Below are 24,345 nucleotides of genomic sequence, written 5' to 3' on the forward strand. Positions count from 1 at the left end.
CCCATGTCTCACCGATGGTCGGTCTTCGGTCCGATCTTGAAGGTGTAGATGACGATGGGCATTGTCAACTTCCCGGCGTCAGATAGGTACATAAGCTACCAACACTAAACTAAGCAACTGTAACCACTATGTGTAGGGCTACATCAAGTGCCGGCCGCCGCCGTGTCACGCGCCCTCCCTGCTCCTGCTTCTGCTGTTGCGTTGCAGCTTGTCCGACCCTGGTCTTGGCGTTGCCGATCAAATCGATTGGCAACTTGTCCAGATGACAGATCTCTACCAACGGCAACACCAGTGTGTCTCACAGGCACCGGATGCCATTGAGAAATTCAACCATGTCTGCAGTTGAGGGTGTACAAGATGCCTGTCACACGTTTCACCAACACCAGCTTGACATCCATCACATTATGAGATTCATGCATGCATTGGGAGCCTGTCAAGTCCAGGCCTATCATGTCTCTCCTCACATGCCCCCAAGTTTCAAACATTGACAAGCCAAAGGCAAATTCCACATCAGATATATACATCAGATATATCAACTTGGGTAGGTATCTCGGTATATCTCACTCTGCCATCCAGCACAACAGGCTCGTTCCATCACCAAACGTTGATAGCAATTCTCTCCAACAAATATTCAATCCCCCAGATCTTCACTCAGCCAAGTGCTTACTGCTTGGTTTCCTTGATATCAGCTCGCTCCTCCCGGATGCTCGTGGTACGACCCATCTCGGGATTCTCGGCATCGAGCTTCTTGGACATCTCAACAACGCCAAAGAGCTCGTCCATCTGCTCCAGACTGAGTCCCTTGGTCTCGGGGATAAAGAACCACACAAAGAGACCCATGAGGACGCCGAAGCTTCCGAACATGAAGAACATTCCCTGTTGACTCCCTGTTAGCCATCCGTCGTATATAAGGTTTCGCAGGATCGCCAAGAAACTTACATAGCCAGCCGGACCCATGGTCTTTTGCATGGTAAGAACAGTTCGTGCGATGATAAAGTTGAACAGCCACTGTGTTGCTGCGCCGATGGCAACGTTCAAAGCTCGAAGACGGGCAGTCGGGATCTCAGAGACGAGAATCCAGCAGCAGGGTCCCCAACCGAACTGGAAGACACTGATCTGGGTGTTAGTTACCTTGATTCTTCCATGTATTTTCCAAACACTTACGCGGCCCAGAGATAGATACAGACGATGGCGACATATCCGAAAGCCGAGATCTGCATCCGTTGTTAGCACGGCGAGTTGCTCCAACACAAAGCCAGAAACTTACGTCCTGTCCCTTAACCGGGGGCTCCACGCGGCCGTAAATGCCGATGATGTACATGGTAACGGCCTGAGCACAGCTGGTCCACAGCAGACTGCGACGTCGGCCGAGAGAATCGGCGCAGAAGACGAGGAACAGAGCGCAGCCCACAACCTTGACGATACCGTAAACACCAGTGGCGAAGAGAGAAACTGTCGTGCCAGTCATGCCAAGGGCCTGGAAGATCTGAGGAGCATAGTAGTTCACAGCGTTGACACCAGTCATCTGCTGGCAGACCATGAGCATGATGGACAGGATAGCTCGCTTTCGGTTTCCGGGAATGGTGACCATCTCCTTCCAGAGAGTAGAAGCGCTAGCATCGCCAGTAAGCCGTCTCTCAGCCTCGAGCTGGGCAGACATCTCCTGGATCTCGGTCTGGACGTAGTCGGAGTCCTCGGGAAGACTATGGAACACCTGCTGTCAGTGACTGCATTCTCTTATCAAGTCGTTTGAGGTCACTTACCCTCGGAGCTTGACAAGAAGTGCAGTAGCGCGTTCCCAGTCATCTTTGCGTGCACACCAACGAGGGCTAGTTCAGGTCAGTAAATTGATTTTCAACCTGTTTCAAAGTCCCATACCTCTCAGGGGCAAGAAGCATGCCACAGATCAAAAGACTGTTGCACAGTTAGCCTGTGTTCAATAGCGTATGAACATGGTGCCTTACACAGCAGGAAGAGCTTGGAGGGCCAGGGGAAGAGCGTAGACTGTGGGTGCCTTGAGGTGAAGAAGAGCGCCGTAGTTGATCCTATAGCTGTGTCAGTCACTACCTATGTATATAGTTTCGAAAAGACGTACCAGAAGGAAAGCATGACACCAGTCACGATGAACAGTTGATAGAAAGCTGCTACAGTCAGAACCAATTCGAAAACCCCTTTCAGAGCAGCAACTCACAAGTCAAACCACCACGGATAGCTCGCGGGGCGCACTCAGACACATACAACGGGACCAGAGTCGAGGCGGCTCCAACACCCAGACCAGCGACAAAGCGACCAACATACATGACAGCCAAGGATCCGTTAGCGGTAGAAGCAGCCTGGAAGACAACACCGATCGTGGTAACAGTGCCAGTTCCGATGAGACACCATCGTCGACCAAACTTCTCGGTGAGCCAGGAGGTGAAGAAACAAGCGAGGAAGCATCCGGCCTGGAGAGTCGAGACGATGTTCTGGTCGAGCGTCACCTTGGCCGCGGGCGTGTAACCATAACGAGCCTGAGTGGCCTCCATGGCCAAGACTCCTCCAATCGCACCAGTATCCCAGCCTTTACCTCGGTCAGTATCGTGCGCAATCATCTCCCAATGGCTCCTTACCGAAGAGCATGCCACCGAAGCAAGACGCGCCGACGAGGGCAAAGACGCGCCAGTTGTAGATCTCCGGGGGATCACTCTTCATGGCATCGTTACGCACGACGGAGCGAAGAAGGCGGACGACCATGATTGCGGTATTGAGCTGAAGCTTCAGCGATCGAGCGAGGTGGTTCGATAAGAGAGGATATGGCGAGTTGTGGTGAAACGCTGAGGGGCGAGTCGAGATGGGGCGACCTTAAATTTAAGCTTCTTCCCCGGATTCTGAGTCTAACCAAACAAAACCCTGATGAACAGGTGGAGCAGGCTAGAGATTGGGCAGGACTCGCTAAAAGACGCGGAGTGGTTGCTGATAGATATCTCAAAAAGGGGTGGGAGCGGATCTCGCAAGATATTAAATCATCGGAGGGCCAGTGCCATTGAAACCCCCAAGGCAATCATCCCGAAACCCAAGTGTCGTCGCAGCAAGAGCACCATCTAGGGTTGCATCACCAGACTCTCACCCCCAACTCCAAGGATCCGCCTTATTGGTGTAAGATAGAAACTCCCATGTCGTATGCGATGCGACGAGTCTCTGCTGGGAGCTAACTGGGCCTGCGCAATCTCGAGGCACCCGAGGGGCACATGAGAACCGAGATGGAGTCGCAATGCCTCGTGAATTGCTCCCTCTGAGCTGTGTGGCAACCAGCGATTGATTGGCTGTCGCTTGCAGGAACTGGTGCGTTGGGATTTCGGGCCTACTGTGGCATGGCTCTGAAAATGGCTTTGTTTCCAAAGAAGCTCCCGTTTCGGCGCATGGCCAAGCTCCAGAACGCGTCTGCCAATGCAAGGGCTTGTGCCATTAACTTAGACGTTTAGAGACGGATCAAAAACCTCCACGAATAGACTTGCGTCTGCCATCTAAAGCAGATGCGCCTCTCAAGTCCAACGACGTACCCCCGGCGCTGCAAGATACCCAGATGGCGCTCAACGGACCCCGAGCCAAAACTTTGGGGGCATCGAATATTGGCTGTGTTTAGCTTGACATGACCATCGCGGCCGCCATCGTTGTCATTGTGATCCATCATGCGGGGGACTCATTGCCGTGTGGAGACTGGGGATGCGGAGAGATTCTCCACCAAAAGGTCCTCATCGGGGGTTATTGACTCTGATCAAGCGTGTCTCTTGGCATCACCAAGTGTTGGGGGTAGTGCGGCGCGGATCATGAGCAGCTTGCCTCACTCTGATACGTGGACTTTTGTCTCTCCGTGCATGGATCAAGAGTCCGGGGAAGTCAGACGAAATGCGGAGTGCTCTTTTAAGGTTTCCCGTCCCGAGATGGAAGTGAGATGATCAGCCTCAAGGACCAAAGGCCAAGGCGGCCGTTGAACCGAGGGCGGGGATTCGGCTGTGCCGCCGTCAAGGCGAAGCCATCCCCGCAAAACACAGAGAGCAGAGTCAATGTCTGAAGGCGGGGAGCCAGGGCTTGGAATGAGGGGAGGTTGATTCAAGCAGCTCATTGATGGAACATTCTGTATCCGGCGCATCCAATTCAATCCCGTCCACTCGAACCCATCTTCTTGAGTGAGTCGCAGTTGGGGTACCACGCTTGGTTCACGAGCCCTCCATCTCCTTCTCAAGCCATTCAGGAAGGCTTGGAGGCTTGGCCCATCCATCAAGATAGCTCTCCTTGCCCACACCGACGCCCGAGGGCTTTGCGTAGATGGCCGTGACATACCACACCGACTCTCCCGCCTCAATCGTGTGCTGGAGGGTAGGGATTGTGCTTCGACTCTCAATCAGGTTTGAGTTCGGATCCGCGTTGACCAGCATGGCCTGACGGCCTTCCTTCAACTCCAGAGCTTTGATGCCTACAGCACCTTTCGACACTGCAAATGCCCCCATCTTGCCACTCGCCCAGCCATCCGGGGTGTTTAGGTCGTAGTTGCCAATGATCTTGGGCGACGTGCCTTCGTGCTTCTCCTCGTCGTAAGGGTCCAGATATCGCCCGTTGGTCGCATTTGCATTGCAGATAGCAAATGATCCATCCGCAGTCATGACTTCTCGGCCGCTATCAATGTGGTGAACCCGAAGGTGCCAGTTGGGTGTGCTCTCCTCTGGTGGGATGAGGATGGTTCGGATCTTGACATCTGGGAATGGCTTCCAGACTGAAACGAGAACAGGCGTGCCTTCACGGTCTTCAATGCCTGCATACTCACAGAGCCTTCTAGTTTTCCAGTACTCGCCCCCATCATCCGACAGTCCAAGCTGCGATGCCAGGGCATACTGCTCAAGTGAGAACAGACCAGGGGGTACAGAGTAACCATAGGCGCTACTGTAAGCAAATCCTCCGTATTTAGCATGGGTCCCTTTCATGGGGTAGCTGCACGCCTGGCCCGAAGACAGGAGCATGCAGTGCCCTCCGAGATAGCTTAAAAATGTTAGTGTAGCTTCATGAAGCGGTAAATAATGATCGGCACCTCATGATATGTCCTGGTTGGTTCAGAGCCTTGACTCGAGGGATGACACTGCTAGCTAGCTCTTCCTCCGAGGTCCAAAAAGGGTGGTCCGCTGGGACAGCCAGGCACATAAATGCCAAGCATGCCCAGTACTACGCCCGAACATTAGCAACGCACCAGTATTGCTTTTGAAGGAATCTTTACCGGGCTTCCTGGGCTGTTGTAATTTTCCGCCATCTGATACTTGTCAGCTCCTATTCCCTACGAACGATCAGGAAGCGATAATACTCACATACATGTTTGGGTACGAATACCCAATCGACAGCGTTCCGCTCGATGTCCACATCTCGTGCTGGGTCTGCCACCAGCGCAGGTGACGAAGAACCACCCCCTTGACCATTCCCCAGGTCAATGGTGCAGGGAGCTCAACATCGGCATGGGCCAGAGCTCCCCAGAAGGAAACCATGGCAAAACGGTAACCCACGCTTCGGCCATAGGGGATGGCTCGACCTTCATCGTCGAAGTAGTGGATCAGATCCAATGCGACCATCTGCGCTCGTTTCTTGAACTCTTCGGCTCGCTTCGGATCCTCTTCTCCCGCCAGTTTGGCGTATAGAAGTTGCAGAAGTTGGATGGCAAAACTGGACGAGTAGTAGTCCATTTCTATTGGTGTTAGACAAGACCTCAGCTCGAATAGGACTGCAGCTTACGGTGGATGCCTTCTGGCCCGTCATTCGACCAGCCACCTCCGCGGTAAAAGGTATCGAGGTGTGCAATGTCGCTGTCAAGTCTCTCTTGAGAAAATTTTCCACCATTCTTCTTCAGTCCCAGGTTGGCAAAGACGCGGAACCAGAGCCAGTTGGTGTTAGGCATGCTAGTAAAGGATGTCAGCTAAGATGCTGCATTGCTTATCCGGGTTGGCGACCAACTTCTTCTCGTTAATCGAGTTTCCCAGCCAATTCTCGATGTTCTCCTTCTCCTTGTCAGACATGCTAGTCCAGATCTCCGGCACAGCAGCAAGAGCCCAACCTGGAACATTTTGTAAGTCTCGAATCCATGATGCTATCAAATTTCGGGAGTCGCTTACCCAGAGGGCACATCTCTACCATTCTTTGGTCATTATCTCGCGGGTATCCCCAATACTCGGGGTTCTCTGGGTCTGTGCCAGACTTGATGCCTTCAAACCACCATTCCTTGCCCTGGTATTCACCTCCGCCAGCAAGTAGGGCAGCTAGACCCCAGAGTGGGCGGCAGATACCCTCAACTTCGGAGGCGGTTTGGTCGAAGCGGACTGCCGTTGCACCAGGGCATTTGACACGAGCCTTCTGGGGCGAAAAGAAGGGTTCGAGAGGATCGAGAAGCGTGCGAAGAAGTTCCTGGACAGAAGCACGATCTTTGATGTCAACTTTGGCAAAGGGGTGAATGCCATTGTAGCCAAGACAAAGTCCTTTGTTAGAAGCCATGTTGTGCAATCAATCGTCCGTAGTTAATCGATGATGGTTGACAGGAATGTCTGCAACATGCGGGAAGAAGAGAGGCATATATCTGCCATTGCTACCCTTGCGGTTCGCGGTAATCATGGCCCGAAATCATGAGAGTATGCATCCGACGGAAAACGCATCGTCCAACGAGCGGGGGATGCTGCTAGAGCTGCATGAGAGCGACCGATGATGGAGGGTTGGTGAGGGGTGACGATCATGGTCCGGGGTGTGTTGCAAGTGAAAGACCCCAAAGTGTTTGGGGGATAGTCATGATGATTGCCGACAACGGAGCAGAGTGAAGCTTGATGGCAGAGTGATGGATAGAGGCAATTGTTTTTGTTTCGCGATGATTTATAAAAGGAGAAGGAAACTTCATGATAATCCTCAAGGTTGCAGCTTGGCAAGCACTCGCTTTGTCAGCTTCCATGTTGGCTGCAGGAACCCGAGTTGAGGTGCCCGGCTACCCTGTACTTTGACGATGCAATCTTGGGCTGGTCCAAATGCGAAAACAACAATCAAACACGCATCTTTCATCGCCTGCATCAACTAGCGGCTTGCGTACTTTTAATCCCCTAGCTGCATATCATTTGTTTCAGGATGATGCTTGACAAGTGACGACGTCGTGTTTTGCCTGGCAGAACAAAATCTCACCCCAATCGTCATCCCGTTCATCTCAACATCAACAACCAAGATGGAGGAAACAGACGACGCGACGATAGTAGCCAGCGCGGGCGCAAGAACTCCCTCTAAGAATGAACCGCCGTCTTCATCTCCTCTATCGTCCATACGCGAGCTGGAACTCGACGATACAGCCAGCAAATTTGATCAACGCGATAACTCGCCGACGCCAACCCCCAAATCAGATGCTGCGACAACAACCTCACGGAAAAAGAACGGAAAGAAAAGGGTCGTTGTCAGGAAAACACCCAGAAAGTCAAAATGGGACGCTGATAACATTCTGACTGACCCCAAGTCACCTCTCGCCTCAGCCGATCTCCGAGTAAGGCGTCTCATCTCACTCCTTCGCGAAGATGATTTACTGACAGGCGCAGAGCATTTTGTCAAATCCAATGGCTTGGGATGTACTCGACCAAGAAGAAAAGACAGAGATCCTAGCCCTGTTCCCCGACTCGCAGCACATTCTGGGTTCTGGCGCAGAGGCCTGCCCCGACCTTGGGTCGCTCATGAATGACGACAGCTTCCGATACGACTGCGCCGCGTACACAGAGCACATCGCACAGGGGCGGCATGACCCCGAGTGGTTGGCGCAGGCATGGGCAGCCCATGAGCGGCGCAAGGCGGGTGATTACGACGAGTACCTCGACAACAAGTTCATCAACGACTGGGAGGTTGATCTGCCACCGGAGCTAAAGACACGCCGAGGGACTGCTGTCTCGGGACATGATAGCGATGCTACTATAGATGCGGTAGAGAACGGGGATGACAACGGTGTGGACACCAAGATGGAGGATGTCGCGTTAGATCAACGCAACGGTGCCAGCAACGAGAATGGGATCGACGAGTTACAGGTGGAAAATGGTAAGGATAAGGAACAAAAGGCTGCTAAGATTGGGCAGCTAAAAGGCTCGAGAATGGACGTTGACGGCGAGACTACAGAGGACGAGCTTGCCTGAGGAAAAAGAGCCACGGCACAAAAGGAAAGACTTGAGATCACCGGGCGAAGTAATATTATAATTGCCAACACCTCGTCTACCGGGCAGCTATTGCATACGCCCTCTTGTCCTGGCTCTAAGCATCTCGGTGACGGAGAGAAACATTTGTGGTTGGAACACAGACCCACTGATTTTTAAAGGCATCCACCACAACACAAACCTCAGTCTTGCTCTACGAGTTGAGTTTCTTGACACTTTCACACGACTAGGCCGATTGTGACAAGACGATTATACCATTCAGAAATTCCGTCGACTCCTCAACTTGTCGTATCTCGCCCTTCAACACTGCTTGTCCACCCCCCCGCGGTAGCCCTCGTGCCCCGCGCCTAACCTGAAGCATGGCACCGACCTCAAACACCCACGCCCGATCACACAGCTTGCTGCTCTTGCAGAAGCTGCTCAACCTCCGAGATGGCGCGAGTCCTCTTACCCTCGTCATTGATAACCTTGAGCAGCCTGCGCGACCCATTCTGAACGAGTTTGTATCTCGCGCCAAGGTGAGTTTTGTTTGTGGAAGTGGGATACCTGTGACTAAGAGCCGCAGATCGCAAAGACACAAGTGATATTTTTGTCGTTGACGACACTCAAGAAGCCCCAGAATGCAGACATCTTTATCAAAGCTGCAGGACGGGATCTTCAATCTGTTCGCAAGGAGCTGGTGACTCACTACCCTGCATTCAACCCGCTGGTTGACAAGGGAAAGCCCACACAGAGTAAGTAAGAACTAAGATCTGCCATCATTCTGTCTGACATGTTTTCCAGGAGCCGTGGTCATCATCGATTCTCTTAATGCACTGGCAGCCGCTGCTCCTCAGTCCCTCGCAAGCTTTTTGTCCAGTATTATCACCCCTGCGGTATCCATCGTTGCTACGTACCACGACGATGTGCCCATTGTGTTGCCTAGGTCATTCAGCGAGTACGAACCCCATCCCTTCACAGTGTTGTGCCACCTAGCAACGGCCATTCTGAGGCTTTCGAGTCTTTATCAAGAGATTGAGCGGCAAAAGGCTCGGAACCGCAGTATCCAGGAGCCAGAATGGGGTCTAAATGAGGATCGTGAGGGTGTTCTCGTTGGCCTCGGAGAGAGGGGAAAGGACCAGAACGAGGAAAGCAGCGGGGTTGTGGTACACATGGAACTCCGTCGAAGAAGCGGAAGAACTGTTTCAGAAAAGTTCATCATTCTCTCCAAGGAATCAGCATCACCCATACTCGGCAAGGTCTGCTTGCTGACGGACCACCCTATGTTCACGACAGCGACAGACAGCGGCGAGACGGGTGAAGGCGAAGAGGAGCCTGAGAGCACGTTTAATCTCGGATTGACAGAGAAGCAGCGCAAGGACCGCGAGGGTATCGTACTGCCCTATTTTGATGCGCAGACAGACATAGGAGCTGGAGAGGGCGGAAGGATTCTGTATGAGATGGGCAGAGAGGATGACTTTGATGATGAGGAGGATGAGATTTGACGATAAAAAAAAGAATATGAAGTTGATTATGAATATGATGCATAATGACCCTGTAGATGTGTCTCACACTGACTGGGCTGCTGTGAGCGTGGTTATCGAACCACGGCGCCAGCTGTTGAAACAATACTGATAGGTAGGTAGCTGAGCTGTTTCTCTCAACCTGAACATATGAGTCAAATGAATAGTCTAGAGAGACTCTCTGCTAGGGTCGTAATTTGTCTTAGGTCTTTTTCTTTAACTCTTGGTTGGATATTGCATAGAAAAAGAGAAGAGAAAGTAGTATAACTTGGCAAATATCTCTTTGCTTTAATATTAATATACTAAGTAGCTATTGCAATAGTTCTCTAGATACACTTTAGATATCGGACGAGTCTCAGTAGATAAAAACCTTAAAAAATTAAAGAGAAGAAATATTAAATTTAGAAGAGTGTTCTAAGCATTTTTTTAAGCAACCATTACGGCAGACCTGAATGAACTGAGCGAATGTGGTTGGAGATAAGTCAACCTCTAGTTTTAGCACTCAACATGCAACGCGTGTCTATTTTTTAATAAGATGTCGTCGAGTATATAACCAGAGAGCTTATATATATATAAATTTGAATCTATATATACACTCGAAATTGTAAACAAGTACATGCTTTTCCATGCTTCAAAGGTAAACTCGTATGCCAAGCTTCGTTATCTAATCAGCAACCAGAAACTCTGATCCCTGAAACCAGCATGCGAGAGAGCTCCACTCGCAGCTTAACACGGCCGTTCAACTCACGAACCAAACTTTCCAACAGTCTACGAATCCTACAGATCAAGTCAATAAAGTCCTGTCCTTTGCGATTAGGCTCCAGCGATTGCTACTACGCTCTTTTTATTGGGGTGTGGCCTTGTCTTTTCTGCCTGCGCTGGTTAACGACGTCATCCTAACTCGCCTTGGCTTCTTGACACGTAGTGATAGGTAGAGACTCAAACCACCTTCACGACGTCGCAACCAACCTTTACCCCCTTTATTCCTCCATACATACACTTCAACATGATTTACTCGACGCAAATATCGAGGCTGGACGGTTAGATCTCCCACGCAACAGCTGAAGCGCAACACGGCTAACTCTTCCAGGCCTCATGCTCTGCGCCTCGGTCGACGACGAACAGGTATAAACCACATGCTATCAAAACCTCTACCGAACCGACACTCACACCTACGTCCAGGCCGAAGCATCCCTCGCAGAGACCAAGCAAAACGTCCGCCAGGTCCTCCGCAAGCTTACCCGCAACTCCGAGTCGCAGGCCTCGATCGAGACGAGCGCCCACACCCTCCACTACCTCATCGACTCGGACGTCGTCTTCCTCGCCATCTGCGCCCCCTCGTACCCTCGCAAGCTCGCCTTCACCTACCTCGCCGACCTCGCCCGCGAGTTCACCACCACCTACCCCGCCGCCCAGGTCCACTCCCCCTCCCTCCGACCCTACGCCTTTATGGAGTTCGACACCTTCATCGCAAAGACAAAGACCACCTACGCCGACTCGCGCGCCTCGGCGAATCTCGACCGCCTCAATGACGAGCTGCGTGACGTGACAAAGGTCATGACAAAGAACATTGAGGACCTGCTGTACCGTGGAGATAGCCTCGAGCGCATGGGAGAGATAAGCTCCCGCCTGCGCGACGATAGCAAGAAGTACCGCCGTGCCGCCGTGAGGATCAACTGGGAGCTCCTGCTGAAGCAGTACGGGCCCTTTGCCGGTCTTGGCTTTATTATTCTCGTCTTCCTGTATTGGCGGTTCTTTTGAAGAATGCAAGCGAACTGTTTCTATATGTACTTATATAATACCTACCAATTGGCCACGTCACAAGTGAACTCGAGATGGTGATGTTGCCGAGAGAATTAGCACGTAAGGGGAATACAGATGGGGGCTGTTACGCCTTCAAGACTTGATATGTCCATTTACTTAAAGCATTTCGCCTGCCTACTCTAGCAAGCTCTACTGAAACCTGACGTCCAGGGGCTCGTTCCTAACTCATGTGGACTCGTTCCGCGGCATGCTCATTTGACTCCAAACTCCATACCCGACTGTTTTTACCCAAACCGTTCACAAGGATGGAATGGTACCATCTCCTGTGACAGAAAACACACGCTCCAGTTTGCTACTAATCTACATCACCTGGCAGTTGTTCGAAGTCGCTGGCTGTTGTGACGTCGGTGCGGTAACTGTGTGCTGCCACTCGAGGTGCTCCTGATATGCCACCATGTCCTCGTACCCGAGATCCGGCCTGTAAGCGTCCTCTTCATCATACTGCTCCTGGGGTTCTGTCGAGTCCTCCTCGCAGTAGGGGCACAGCAGGCCGGCCAGCCAGTCTCGGGGTTGCGGCGCTACATGGTTGGCGATGGCAACTGGCGCAAACACAACCTGCTTCTCCTGATGACCCGATAAGCTGAACCCTGTCGCCTGCCAGTGTGGGTTGTTTGTCGTCGGCGACAAGGTCAGGATGGGGGAAGCGGCGGCCTCCTGGAACGTCCGGATTGAGGGCATATTCTCAAGGTCCTCCCATACAATGTGGCCGTCGCAGTAGTCGCACACAAACGCAATGTCTCGATCGCCGAATCGCTTGAACGACCCGACAGTGTTGCACAGCCGCAGCTCTTCTTGGTACCTCCGCACATACTCTGCTTCATCCGGGACTGTCCGGTTGTCCCTCCATTCGCGCTGCTTCCTGTGGACGAGGAATGCGCCCAGACACCGTGAAGAACCTTCCTTCTCCGAGTTGAATATTCGTTGCGCCGCTCGGCATTGCGCTCTGTGTAGTTTTCGCTGGAGGTCGTGTGTCTCGCGTACCCATATTGATTCGATCTTGCCGCCGGAGCGACTCCAGTACCTTAGGTTTTCTATATGCGAGTTGAATCGAGTCTGTAAGCTTCTCAATTCCTGAATGGATTCATCTAAGAGAAACGTAAGCTGGAGAGCTTCACAGCGGTCACAACCACAATAAACCTACGTTTACGGTCGCTCTCGTAGTAAATCTGACCGTTGACCAGAGGCGACAGCTCTTGAAAGTCCTTCTTGGCCTCGTCGAGCACCTTTGCCAGGGCGCGGACCTGCTCGTGCTCGTCGGGGCCCCAGAGGGTCTTGTCGGCCAGGCTGAGTATGCGCAGTCCTTCGGCGACTAGCTTCGCAATGGCCGCAAGCAGTGAGCCGACCGAGTCGAGGCTGCTCATGGTTCGGAGGAACCGGGGATTTGCGCGGAGGGCAAGAGACCAGGGCTGACTCTGGTCGGCGGCTCGGGGTCCTCCCAATGACCGGGAGCGGAGGCGCGGGGTCGCGTGTGATGTATCGGAGCTGAAGGAAGCCCGGGACCTTTGAAGAGTAGGTAGGTAATTATCGTCGGCCGTAGGTGTATCGTGGCCGGAGGGAGCAAGATCAAAGACTCCAACCTCTACTCAAATCACCGTCGTCGTCGCGGGGCGAGGGACAGAAGCGACTGGGGACCGCACATGGGCGTCGTCGGCTCGAACCGGTCTCCGGTTCGAAAGGGCGGGAGCTTGGAGCAGACGAGAGAGGACAGAGCTGTTTAATATGTGAACCAAGGCATGAGGCTGAGTACCTGGCAGCGACGTGGGGCGGGCATACGAAATCGCAGGTAGCGGAGCGTAGGTTTTTGCCGAAGCCAGATATGGAGATGGGATGTGGTGTCCTTGAGGGTCAGCGGCAGGGGTCCCGTCCGCCGTCAGAGTGTCCCTGGAGAGGTATCGTGAGAGATGGCGTCGGCCCCGGTGAGGCTGTGCAAAAGAATGTTACTGGGTTGCTCGGGAGAGGAGGGACGTTTTGTTTTGGGGTCTAGGGGGAGTCCAACGGTGGCCCTTGGCGGGAGGATGACAAGAGTAAGATCTGCCTCTGAAGGGTCCAGACGACGACGTGACCACCTGTTTCCAGCTGTTGATCCAACATCGAGCTCCTCCGCAGTATGACGGAATGGGAACCGACCGACTGTGGCTCGGTTTCACTCATGTTTTGTGGCTCCCCTGACTCTCGTTGGAGGGCCCGTCGTAATGCTTGTCGCGTCCCTGAGAATCCCCCTGTAGCGACTCCGCCATGACGCTGCCGGTGGATCCAAACGGGCTGTGAGGGCGGGCCGGGGAGCTACCTAGCTTGAACGGTCAATCGTTAATTCGACTGTTCCGGAGAGTTACGAGAAGAGACAAGAGAGAAGGTGAATTGTATGAAGAATTGGAGTGCAAATATTGCCGATTTAAAGACAGAATTTTGTATATGATGCAAATACACAGTATTTATACAACACATGGAGAGGGTCAGTCATATAAACCCAACATCCAATGCTCCTGGGCACTCCTATCAACATGGAACTAACAAGTGTCATCTATGACAGAATCCCATCATTGACTGCCGCCCATAACCCCCAATTGACCCAGAGCAAGTCTCCAACATCCATATTCACTTGCGCTTCTTGGCCTTGCCGGTATCGGCACCACTGGCCTTGGCCTCAACCTTGGCCTCGACCTTCTTGATATCCTCAGCCAACACCTCCTTGGCCTCATCCTTGGCCTTCTTCTCATCCTCCGCCTCATCCTCACCACCCTGGCCAAACTCGTTGACACGAGAGTAGTCGATCCTGTACGCCCATCGTTGGTATATGTACACGAAGAAGATGATGTCGTCACGGAAGGTAGCCAGGCGATGCAGGATGGGCATCTTGATGGTGAAGGCAAACAGGTCGTCGATAAAGGTGTTGAGGAACTTGTACATCATGGCCTTGGCGGGCATGTGCGCAACGCTCTTGAGGCGGTAGTTGATGTACAGCGAGGGGACCATCATCAGGAATCCGTAGGCGTAGACGGATCCAACCAGGGTTGTGATGATGTATGAGTACCACGACTTGTGAGAGTCATAGATCAGCGAGTAGATGCCGTAGGCAATCAGGAGAGGAACGCCAGCCATGTACATATACTTGAAGGCGATCTCGTCGTACTCCTTGGTCTTCTCCTCAGTCTCAGTCAACTTCTGCTTGTCCTCAAAGGTAACCGTGTATGGGAGGAATGATCCGGGTGCGCCGGGACGGACGCGCACGTTGACGACGGTTGTAATCTTCCAGAACTCAATGACGATACCGACGACCTGGCTACCCAGGATCATCCAGCTGGTGTTTTGCGAGTTGTCCAGGAGGTAGAGGAAGATGACGGTCTGCATGAAGACGTTGGCAAGAATGGAGCGCACCGAGATACCGACATTGTCCTTCTTCTTGCGGTAGTGGGCAATATCAGATCCGAAAGCAAGCGTCTCGAGAATCATGTGCAGGATGCTGACCACGATGGTGACGCCGAGCAAGTAAGGGTTTGAGTCAAGGAAAACCTCCTTGATCATTTCAATCTCGGTACCGTCGCCACCGCCAGGGAGAGAGGCACCGAAAGCAGCCTGTCGGGCAGACTCCTTGGAGTTGGTCTCAAGAGTAGCCATGAGCTGGAACTGCCAGCCGGCCAGGTTGCCAAGGTCAATACGCAGGGGAAGTTCCTTAACTGTGTCGTTGAGAAGAGTCATCTGGTTTGTGAGTTGCCAAAAGTTGTTGATGAACAGAACGGGATCTATCATGTTAGTCTTCAGGTCAGCAGACGGCGTAGGGATATCACATACAATACCAGCCGTTCTGGCCCGATCCGTCTCGGGCACCAGTGGCCTCTAGGCGCATGTATTGTCGGATTTGAGGACCCATCACGCCAAATTCCTTGACGCCCAGGTCAGAGACGAAGGAGAAGCTTGCGTTAGGGTGATAGTAGTTGGCGATGACAGGACCAGTTGCCTTTTCCTCCTCGGTCAACTCCTCAACAGGAGCCGGAAGATCCTCAAGCAAGTTTCGTGTCTTTGCAACCTTTTTCTTGGGGAGGTACTGAGTCAAAGGCCATGTAAAGTGATAGGCCTTGGCAGTATCGAAACCAGGCTGCTTAGGGTCAAGGTTGCTTCCGGTGAGACCAACGTAGAAGTGGCCCCAGAGGGTGCCATTGTGCTGGACAGCAGGGGGGACGGTAAACGTCGTCTCAACGGTTCGCTTATCGGACTTGTTGCTGAGGTGGAAATCATTTTCCTGCAAGACAACATACTCGTCGGCGGTCTCGGAGATGGGGATGGGGTTGAACGACTGCGACAGGGTCACGACGATGTCGACGTGGCTGTCCTGAGGCCAGATGGGCGCAACGTTCTTGGGGAACGCACGATACGTGGCGCCCTCGTTGAGCTCCTTGGGGCGAAGCTCAAACGGAGGGATGCCCTCTGTGTTCCCAGGGACCTTGATGATCTCGCCCGTCTCGGGGTGGTTGATGGCGACGGCTCGCTGATCCTTCTTGGTGGCGTAGTTGAGGGCCATGTTAAAGCCAAAGTAGATGGCGCCGCCGAGGAGGAGCTTGTTGAAGTTGAATCCCTGCGTGTAACGATCGCGATTAGCTTGTTATCCATGGTCGAGGTCTTTTGACCTCTGTTTGCGACGACTTACACCTCCTTGCTGCTGCTCCCCTTGGCCAGCTTGCCTCTGGGGCAAGACTTGTGCTTCGGCCATGGTTTGGGTTGTCGCTCGTGATCCAGTTGCAAGGTATTGCAAGAGACCTGATCGAGGCAAACTGGGTGGCCGGACGGACGATACCTTGAAGTCGGAAGGTCAAGGTTGTTGGTTGTCGCGCCTCAGGCAAGACGTGTCAAGTTGTCGCAATGGATCTATGGAAATCCCCTCGCCTCATGCCTCCTGAGGAAAGTGGCTGATAGGTGACGTGCTGGGGCTGCCTCCGCCTGCGAATCAGCGATTGGCTGGTTGCCACGTCCTGCCTGTGCTAGCCGTTGTCGGCGCTGTTCTGTACCACGTTGAGGCGACGAGCTACAGTGTACGTCCACTGCCGTTCAGGGCATCATGGGTCCCCGCCTTCACCAGTCTAGCAGCCTAGGTGGCCATCACCAAACGAGTCGTCCATGACGAGCCCCGCCATCCGGCGCTCCAACCAATGTCTGGCTTCGCAATGGAACTTCCGGGCAATGTAACAGGCTCCTGGACTAGGCTCTGCTCGGCATCGCTCCTCTGTGCTAGTTAAGTTGAGAGAAACAGAGATGGCGTCGGCCCCGGTGAGGCTGTGCAAAAGAGTGTTACTGGGTTGCTCGGGCGGGAGAGGACGTCTACTTCGAGGGCGGGAATAAGGAGAGTCTAATTGTGGACCTTGTGTACATTCCCGTGTCCAGCTGACCTCTTCCGGTGATGGCATTGTCCACTCACAGAGCCAATGCTGATCTTCCGCTGTTACACCACTGACATGACAGTCCCGAGCGGCATGGCTGCAACAATGGAAGGCCTGGCATGGGGGGCCAAAAAGCTCCAAATCCTGATAGGCGTGTCGTGTCTCAACTCTGGACTTGCCCGACTATATAAACTTCTCTGAATCTCAATTTTGTCCCAACTCTCTTTCTTCTTTTTGTTTCTTTCTTCTTGGGTTTTGATCTAGCTTCTCTCTCTTGAACCTTCTCATCGTAACCCTCGCCACAACATAGCGCTCTGACTAATAAGAGGAATCCTACGGTTATCAACCACCTCGTCATTTATTCTTCAACTTCTACACCGTACACAACACTATTCCAACTGACCGCAACTCAGTTTGAACAACCTTGATTTTGTTTTGAAACATTTTGGCTCTCTTGGCACATACAATTCTTACCTATCTTTACACCGACACAAATCAACAACCAGCAACTCATCATGACTGCGGACAACACCCTCACCCCGGAGGCCATTGTCTCCCAGAACGGCTCTTCAAACGGCCAGCCCAGGACCAAGATTTGCGTCTACTGCGGTGCTGCCCCTGGTGCCAGCCCTGCTCACATTGAAGCCGCCCGCGCTCTCGGGAGGGCCATGGCCGCAAACAACATCGATCTAGGTGAGTCACTCTCCGGGCTAGACCCATAAACCCCGGTCCTGCTGCCTCAAAGTCCGGCACCGGTCGGGGCCGACCGATTCACCGGCCGTTTCTTTCGGGACTTTTGTAAATCCCCGTTATCATTTGGAAACTAACACAGAGAATAGTCTATGGAGGTGGCACCGTCGGCCTGATGGGCGAGGTTGCCAAGACTCTCTGCTCAATCAATGGCCCAGAGTCTGTCCACGGCATTATCCCCGAGGCGCTCGTCAAGTACGAGCGGGACGGCACCTATGGTACCGTCAACAAGAACAACCATATTGTCCCTGAAGAGTCCGTCTACGGCCGGACAACTGTAGTCAAGGATATGCACACGCGAAAGAAGCTCATGGCTGAGGAGGTCTTTGCCGGTGGCCCCGGTAGTGGCTTTGTCGGTCTGAGCGGTGGCTTCGGCACCATGGAGGAGATCTTTGAGACCACCACCTGGAACCAGCTTGGCATCCATAGCCGTGGTATTGTGCTCCTCAACATTGAGGGCTACTGGGACGGCATTGTCCAGTGGATGGACCGTGCTGCTCAGGAGGGCTTCGTCAAGCCCGCCAACAAGGACATTTTGGTCACCGCTGACACCCCCGAGGGGGCCATTCAGGCCCTGCGCGACTACAAGGTGTCGGACGCCATCTACCAGCTTCAATGGGGTAACCAGTAGACAGGTGGAATAGACAGGCGCCAGCGTTTTGGGATTGGGATTGGATATGGGCCAGACGGTCAGGCGTTATGACGGGTGACTTTTACAGATGGTGACTCTACTCCACAATCAAGGACGGGATATATAGACTGGCGCTCCCAAGAATAGATGAACTCATGACAAATGACTTGTCTCGACGTTAGACCCGCGAAATGCTGCCTTGCAGCCTGTAATTGTACATGATCTATTTAGCTAGCAACCCGACGCCATGTGTATCCCCTCCATCATGGTGATGCATCTAGCTGTCAACCTCCATACCCTCACCCTCGCCCTCGCCCTCCTCTCCGCCACCTTGGCTTTCACCAACGCTCTCGATCCATGGCTGCACCTCGAATCCGTCGTACAGCTTGAATGGTTCGACCTTCTTCTTTCCGTCCACTGTGTTGATGCCCACCACACCGACTGATGTGTTCTCCACCGTCAGCTCCTTGTCCTGCACCAGACTCTCCTTAAGAGCCTTGAGTCCATGCTTGATCAGCTCCTCTCTCGAACAGTCGGCAAAATCATCGATGTTGCGCTCAAGGTATGTCCGGGCCATCTGACTGCGCGCGCCAATGGCGAAGGCGAGCATCTCCTCTGTCATGCCCGAGGGCTGGAACTCGAACAGGTGGGGTCCACGCTCGTCAACGCCAGCGACGAGCAGGCCGACGCCGTACGGTCGCTTTCCGTACATCTGGGTGTTCATCTGGGCCTTCTCACCAATCATGTCGACGAGGGAGCGAAGAGGGATGGCGCGGCCGTAGGTGAGTCGGTGGCCTAGGCACTGCTGCTTCATAAAGTTGGAGAGGACGCGGGCGTCAGAGGTGAGACCGGCGATGGCGATACCGGCGTGTTCGTCAATGGTAAAGAGCTTCTTCTGGTACGACGAGAGCTCCTCGGCGTTGCGCTGTTGGAGGCAGGGTTAGATACAGGCTGCTCGTTGAGCTGATGCGGGCGCAGGAGAGACGGGTGTACCTTGACGGCGCAGAGCACTGCATGGGTCTTGCTGGCGATTCCGACGACGACTGAACCTTGCTTGACTGCCTCAGCAGCATACTCGATCTGGAATATTCGGCCCTGGGGCGAGCTTGGGAGGGTCAGCTTGCTGGAGATACTGGGTGAAGCTAACGACGAGCTTAGGTGACGTACAAGGTAACCGAGTCGTTGTCGTAGTTGTTTCTGAACATGGTGAAGGATTAGCTGCTCGAGCAGCGTCGCGAGGGATCTGGGGTCGGTATGCAGATGCACGGGCGTTGGTGATGGGAGATGTAGAGCTTCGTTTGGGCGTGGGTTTATGGGGTTGGTTGTTACTGGAGGTCGGGATGGAGTTGAGGTGGTCAAGCGTCAAGCACCAGGCAGCTCAAGCTTCGTCGCCTGGTTGCGCTGGGACCTGCAGCCTCCCTTTCTGCCGTGGATACGCCGACACACCGCCTTCCCGATTTGGGAGCTTTCATGATGACATGGATGCTTTTTCCTTCCATTTCAAAGCATCCAATGCAGCAGGAATTTGAGTAAAGCATTCACTTACTGATTGATGGCCATCTCTAGTAGTTTATGCATTCTGTTGTCACATATAGAACCGCGGTCCAATGCGTGTCTATCGTTTTACTTGCCTTGGCTGCTGCAGCAAACCCCCCATCAAACAGCCCTGCAACGTCAAACCCCATGTCAAAAGCACAGGCTTTTACTTGTTCTAGCTCCAAGACCCCTCACAATTCATCCTCTTGTATAAAAAATGTATCAATATCAATGACTCTGATTGCTTGGTTAAAACCCCCCAAAGCGCCTCCTCCGAGGCCGGCCTTGGGACATCCCACGCTCTCGACGCCCCGGGTGCGGAGTCAATTGAACCGGCAGAGGCCCAGCGAATAAAGACTGCAGTTTACCAACGGCATTTCTCCCTTGACTAATAATTGCGCAGTGTAAGAGACAGAAGGAAAGATTCCAAAGTGAAAATCTTGGCGTGGCCTCACTCCTCTTTTCGCAACCTTTGATATCACTCGATTAACCGCTTAGAGTCACCCGTTGAGCATCTTCCGTGAGGTCTTTTCCTATTGGATGACTCACTGTACCTTTTGGCGAGCTTGACTTTTTGACAAAACTCCATCTTTTCCGCTCCCTTACATCTTCACGTCTTCATTCACGCTTCTTCTGCAACCAACCAACAATGCCTTCCAGATCTGAAATTACCTACTTTGGTGCCGGCCCAGCGGCTTTACCTACTGACGTGCTTGAGACTGCCGCGCAGGCATTGCTTGACTACAATGGGACTGGCCTCGGAAGTAATAAGCTGAGATATAATGTTATTTCACCTATTTTATCGCTAATACCTACTCAGTTTCTGAACATTCGCATCGTTCTGAGCTAGCCGCCAACATCCTCAACGAGGCCAAGGCGGACCTTGCCTCCTATCTCGACATCCCCGAGGACTATGAGGTTCTCTTCATGCAGGGTGGCGGTACCGGAGAGTTCTCCGCCACCATGTACAACCTTGTTGGTGCGTGGGTGACCAAGAAGAAGGCCCAGATCGTCGCCTCCCTCAACAAGCCCGAGGACGACCCTCTTGTGGAGCAGGAGCTCCGAAATGCCGTCGACAAGGAGCTCAAGGTGGATTACATCGTCACTGGCGGCTGGTCGCAGAAGGCTTCCGAAGAGGCTAAGCGACTCCTTGGTCCTGAGCACGTCAACATTGTTGCCGATGCTCGCAAGGTCAACGATGGCAAGTATGGCAAGATCCCTGATGAGAGCACCTGGAGCATCTCCAAGGATGCTGCTCTGGTCTACTACTGCGACAACGAGACTGTCGATGGCGTCGAGTTCCCCGCCTTCCCCAAGTCTCTGACTCCCGGACCTGATGGCAATGGCCCTATCGTGGTGGCCGACATGTCGTCCAACATCCTCTCTCGACGAATTCCTGTCAAGAACTACTCCGTCATCTTCTTCGGAGCCCAGAAGAACCTCGGCTGCACTGGTGTCACTGTTGTGATCATCAAGAAGAACCTCCTCCCTCCCCAGACCTCTCAGCCTCCTGCTCCTCTTCTCAGGAGACTCGGTCTTCCTATCCCTCCCATCATCTTCCAGTACGAAACCATTGCCAAGAACAACAGTCTCTACAACACCCTAAACATCTTTGAGTGAGTATTCGGTGAAAACTGAGCCAATTACTTAGCTGACTCGAATTTAGTGTCTACATTGCTGGTCAGGTTCTCAAGAAGCTGCTCCGCACTTATTCCAACAAGGTTGACGGCCAGGAGGCCGTGGCCGTCAAGAAGGCCGACCTCATCTATGCTGCTCTCGAGGCCCACCCCGGCGTGTACAAAATTGTCCCGGACAAGTCTGTCCGCTCAAGGATGAACATCTGCTTCCGCGTCACCAAGAACGGCGACACTGATGCGACTGAGAAGACCTTCCTGAAGGAGGCCACCAGCCTGGGTCTGACTGGTCTCAAGGGACACCGCAGCGTCGGCGGTATTCGTGCCAGCAACTACAACTCGATTCCCCTGGAGGGCGCTGAGAAGCTTGCCAAGTTCATTGAGACTTTTGCTTCTTCTTGAGTGGTTTTGACATAGGTGAATGAGGTTATAGGGTAGGTGAAAGATGTGGATGTGAAACGAGGATGAAGGGAAAGGCAGTCAACCTAAAATGGGTGCTAAATTCAACATATTTAGCACATTTATCAGGCATAGGATACAAATAGTAAATCAAAGTAAAATTTAAACACACGATTACGCTCCTGTAGATTCTGGTTTGGGGATAAGAGTGCTTCATTTGCTTGATTGTGCTATAGCGGGCTGGGCCGCTGTAACGTCTCGGCCTCAGGTCTCGTGCACTGTGAAAAGTTGCCGTCCCGCAAAACACCTCAAGATTTATCATTCTCATCAACAGCAACCATTTGAACACCCAATGTCTTGCTTCGTTTTAATACTCCAGTAACTCATTTAACCTTCTAGATCTCATTCTCGCTCATGCTCAGGCGCAGTCTCCGTCTGAGGAGACTCAATTGCGCCCAGACAGCCTCACGATTCCCAGTTGCAGCCACAAGCTGCCGATTTCATCCCACATTATCACCACAACCCTGCCCCGGCACCAGGTTATCGAGAGCCTTCTCGCAGAAGTCATGGCATACTCATAAATCCGATGATACGGCTAGACTCCCGGCTGTAGACGACACCATATATGCCCTGTCGACCGCTCAGGGCCGAGCTGGCATTGCTGTGATTCGCATATCAGGCCCATCGTGTCTTGAAGTAAGTAGTCTTAAATGCCTCATCCAACACCCATGCTAACTCGAACATCTAGATTTACAAGGAACTGTGCCCGTCAAAGCCGCTACCAAAGCCAAGGTATGCAACTGTGAGATCTCTTTATGACCCAAAGCCTGCCAGAGATGGACCCATTGTTCTAGACTCGGAAGCCCTCATCCTTTACTTCCCCAACCCAAAGACGGTAACGGGCGAAGATGTCCTAGAATTACATGTCCATGGCGGAGCGGCTACCGTCAAGGCAGTGCTATCCGCGATCCCACGATGCTGCACAGCCCAGCGTATCCGATACGCCGAGCCTGGCGAGTTCACCAAGCGCGCCTTCTTCAACGACCGGCTCGACCTTGCTCAGATTGAATCCCTGAGCGACACGCTCGCCGCAGAGACGGAGCAGCAGCGTCGTGCGGCTGTACGCGGCAACTCGGGAGCGCTGGGTCGTCAATACGAGGCGTGGAGGGAACAGCTGCTACTCGCGCGAGGGGAGATTGAGGCGCTGATCGACTTTTCCGAAGATCAGCACTTTGATGAGTCCCAGGCAGACTTGCTGCACAATGTAACGACTCAGGTTGCAAGGATGCTACACAGCATCGAGCTGCATGAGCAGGGAAGCCAGCGGAGCGAGCTCCTGAGGAATGGGATCCGAATCGCGCTGCTGGGGCCGCCCAACGTCGGAAAGTCGTCCCTCATGAACCTCATCGTCGGACGGGAGGCATCCATCGTGTCCGGGGAGGCTGGCACGACCCGCGACATCATCGAGGCCAGCCTGGACATCCGTGGCTATTTATGTTCGTTCGCGGACACGGCAGGATTTCGGTCCAACGGCTCTGGGACGATCAACGGGGCTGGCGGTGGCGCAATTGGGGCCGTGGAAGAGGAGGGAATCCGGCGAGCGAAGCAAAAGGCCATGGATTCGGACCTGGTCATCGTGCTGGCGTCGGTTGAAGATGGTCCTGGAGGATCATTTCTGCAGTACGATGAGGAAACTCTGGACTTGGCTGCGGGGGCCGAGGATTGTCTTATTGTCGTGAACAAGCGGGACGCGGTTGGCGCTGAGCAGTTTGAGAAGCTCGTCGAGGAATTCCGTCGGACCATCTCTGGAAAGGCCCCCAAACTAGCGGCGGCTGAGCTCGTGTCCATCTCGTGTAAGGAGGCTCAGACGTTGGGATCGGAGAGCAAGGACCCAGGCGGCGTCCAAGCGGTGATGAACCAGCTCGTGGGGTCCTTTGAGACGATGACATCCATGCCCGTCGATCTCCAGGATCTGCTAGGGGTCACGGAGCGGCAGCGGCAACTCCTGGTCAAGTGCCGGGGCCACCTAGAAGACTTCATGGCCGAGGCTACGCCGGAGGAGGAGGGCATGGATGCGGACACGGTGCTCGCGGCCGAGTACCTCCGATACGCTGCGGACTGCCTGGCCCGGATCACGGGGCGCGGGGAGTTTGGGGATGTGGAGGATGTGCTTGGGGTTATTTTCGAGAAGTAAGTTCTGACGAGGAGGAGGCTATGTTTGCATGATTATAGGAGATGAGGATGCTGACTCGTGACTCTGCTAGGTTCTGTGTTGGTAAATGAGCGAAGGAAGCTGACGAGGAACAAGGAAGTTGGTAAAAATGCGAACAATGTTGCTCTATCTCAGACAAAATTCTATATCTCCCGATCTAATAAAAAAACGCCGCCCTATGCAGATTTGATGAAGAGAAGGAGACAAAATGCTAATGTCTAAAAAAGGAGCGAACCGACCACCAGGGTTATCCAATCGCCATAGCAAGAATCGAAAAGGAATGAAATAGAGAGAAAAGAAAAAGCAAGTATGAA

At 53.1% G+C, this 24,345-nt stretch overlaps 11 protein-coding genes across 11 annotated transcripts; 6 read left to right on the plus strand and 5 right to left on the minus strand.

Moving 5' to 3' along the window:
* Positions 1-663: 663 nt before the first annotated feature.
* On the minus strand, positions 664-2,733 carry LRP88_06344 (general substrate transporter; the record flags this gene model as incomplete). Its single annotated transcript, XM_083242883.1, has 10 exons — positions 664-876; positions 940-1,111; positions 1,165-1,214; positions 1,268-1,703; positions 1,764-1,829; positions 1,879-1,914; positions 1,965-2,045; positions 2,096-2,141; positions 2,192-2,560; positions 2,610-2,733. The coding sequence occupies 10 exons, from the start codon at positions 2,731-2,733 to the stop codon at positions 664-666; spliced, it is 1,593 nt and encodes a 530-aa protein (XP_083101819.1).
* Positions 2,734-4,196: 1,463 nt separating this feature from the next.
* LRP88_06345 (DUF2264 domain-containing protein) lies at positions 4,197-6,504 on the minus strand (the record flags this gene model as incomplete). Its single annotated transcript, XM_083242884.1, has 7 exons — positions 4,197-5,013; positions 5,063-5,193; positions 5,246-5,278; positions 5,334-5,704; positions 5,752-5,915; positions 5,971-6,070; positions 6,129-6,504. The coding sequence occupies 7 exons, from the start codon at positions 6,502-6,504 to the stop codon at positions 4,197-4,199; spliced, it is 1,992 nt and encodes a 663-aa protein (XP_083101820.1).
* Positions 6,505-7,213: 709 nt separating this feature from the next.
* Positions 7,214-8,156, plus strand: LRP88_06346 (Asx homology domain-containing protein; the record flags this gene model as incomplete). The annotated part of the gene is made up of 2 exons (XM_083242885.1): positions 7,214-7,522; positions 7,575-8,156. The coding sequence occupies 2 exons, from the start codon at positions 7,214-7,216 to the stop codon at positions 8,154-8,156; spliced, it is 891 nt and encodes a 296-aa protein (XP_083101821.1).
* A 377-nt stretch (positions 8,157-8,533) lies between these two features.
* Positions 8,534-9,658, plus strand: LRP88_06347 (Elongator subunit IKI1; the record flags this gene model as incomplete). The annotated part of the gene is made up of 3 exons (XM_083242886.1): positions 8,534-8,692; positions 8,740-8,908; positions 8,958-9,658. 3 exons carry the CDS (start codon positions 8,534-8,536, stop codon positions 9,656-9,658), a joined length of 1,029 nt encoding a protein of 342 aa, XP_083101822.1.
* A 1,024-nt stretch (positions 9,659-10,682) lies between these two features.
* LRP88_06348 (SNAP receptor SEC22) lies at positions 10,683-11,437 on the plus strand (the record flags this gene model as incomplete). The annotated part of the gene is made up of 3 exons (XM_083242887.1): positions 10,683-10,716; positions 10,767-10,801; positions 10,859-11,437. 3 exons carry the CDS (start codon positions 10,683-10,685, stop codon positions 11,435-11,437), a joined length of 648 nt encoding a protein of 215 aa, XP_083101823.1.
* A 363-nt stretch (positions 11,438-11,800) lies between these two features.
* LRP88_06349 (uncharacterized protein) lies at positions 11,801-12,861 on the minus strand (the record flags this gene model as incomplete). Its single annotated transcript, XM_083242888.1, has 2 exons — positions 11,801-12,585; positions 12,642-12,861. The coding sequence occupies 2 exons, from the start codon at positions 12,859-12,861 to the stop codon at positions 11,801-11,803; spliced, it is 1,005 nt and encodes a 334-aa protein (XP_083101824.1).
* A 1,234-nt stretch (positions 12,862-14,095) lies between these two features.
* Positions 14,096-16,205, minus strand: LRP88_06350 (CLPTM1L-like protein; the record flags this gene model as incomplete). Its single annotated transcript, XM_083242889.1, has 3 exons — positions 14,096-15,240; positions 15,290-16,070; positions 16,143-16,205. 3 exons carry the CDS (start codon positions 16,203-16,205, stop codon positions 14,096-14,098), a joined length of 1,989 nt encoding a protein of 662 aa, XP_083101825.1.
* A 1,179-nt stretch (positions 16,206-17,384) lies between these two features.
* LRP88_06351 (LOG family protein) lies at positions 17,385-18,250 on the plus strand (the record flags this gene model as incomplete). Its single annotated transcript, XM_083242890.1, has 2 exons — positions 17,385-17,562; positions 17,709-18,250. 2 exons carry the CDS (start codon positions 17,385-17,387, stop codon positions 18,248-18,250), a joined length of 720 nt encoding a protein of 239 aa, XP_083101826.1.
* Positions 18,251-18,527: 277 nt separating this feature from the next.
* On the minus strand, positions 18,528-19,455 carry LRP88_06352 (proteasome core particle subunit alpha 6; the record flags this gene model as incomplete). The annotated part of the gene is made up of 3 exons (XM_083242891.1): positions 18,528-19,175; positions 19,244-19,355; positions 19,418-19,455. The coding sequence occupies 3 exons, from the start codon at positions 19,453-19,455 to the stop codon at positions 18,528-18,530; spliced, it is 798 nt and encodes a 265-aa protein (XP_083101827.1).
* Positions 19,456-20,435: 980 nt separating this feature from the next.
* Positions 20,436-21,822, plus strand: LRP88_06353 (O-phospho-L-serine:2-oxoglutarate transaminase; the record flags this gene model as incomplete). The annotated part of the gene is made up of 3 exons (XM_083242892.1): positions 20,436-20,550; positions 20,607-21,402; positions 21,453-21,822. The coding sequence occupies 3 exons, from the start codon at positions 20,436-20,438 to the stop codon at positions 21,820-21,822; spliced, it is 1,281 nt and encodes a 426-aa protein (XP_083101828.1).
* A 725-nt stretch (positions 21,823-22,547) lies between these two features.
* Positions 22,548-24,102, plus strand: LRP88_06354 (GTP-binding protein TrmE N-terminus-domain-containing protein; the record flags this gene model as incomplete). The annotated part of the gene is made up of 3 exons (XM_083242893.1): positions 22,548-22,611; positions 22,674-24,009; positions 24,084-24,102. 3 exons carry the CDS (start codon positions 22,548-22,550, stop codon positions 24,100-24,102), a joined length of 1,419 nt encoding a protein of 472 aa, XP_083101829.1.
* Between the last annotated feature and the right edge of the window lie 243 nt (positions 24,103-24,345).

This window comes from Fusarium phalaenopsidis, assembly GCF_050370095.1.
Source record: "Fusarium phalaenopsidis strain FUZ10S chromosome Unknown contig_32296, whole genome shotgun sequence".
NCBI lineage: Eukaryota > Fungi > Ascomycota > Sordariomycetes > Hypocreales > Nectriaceae > Fusarium > Fusarium phalaenopsidis.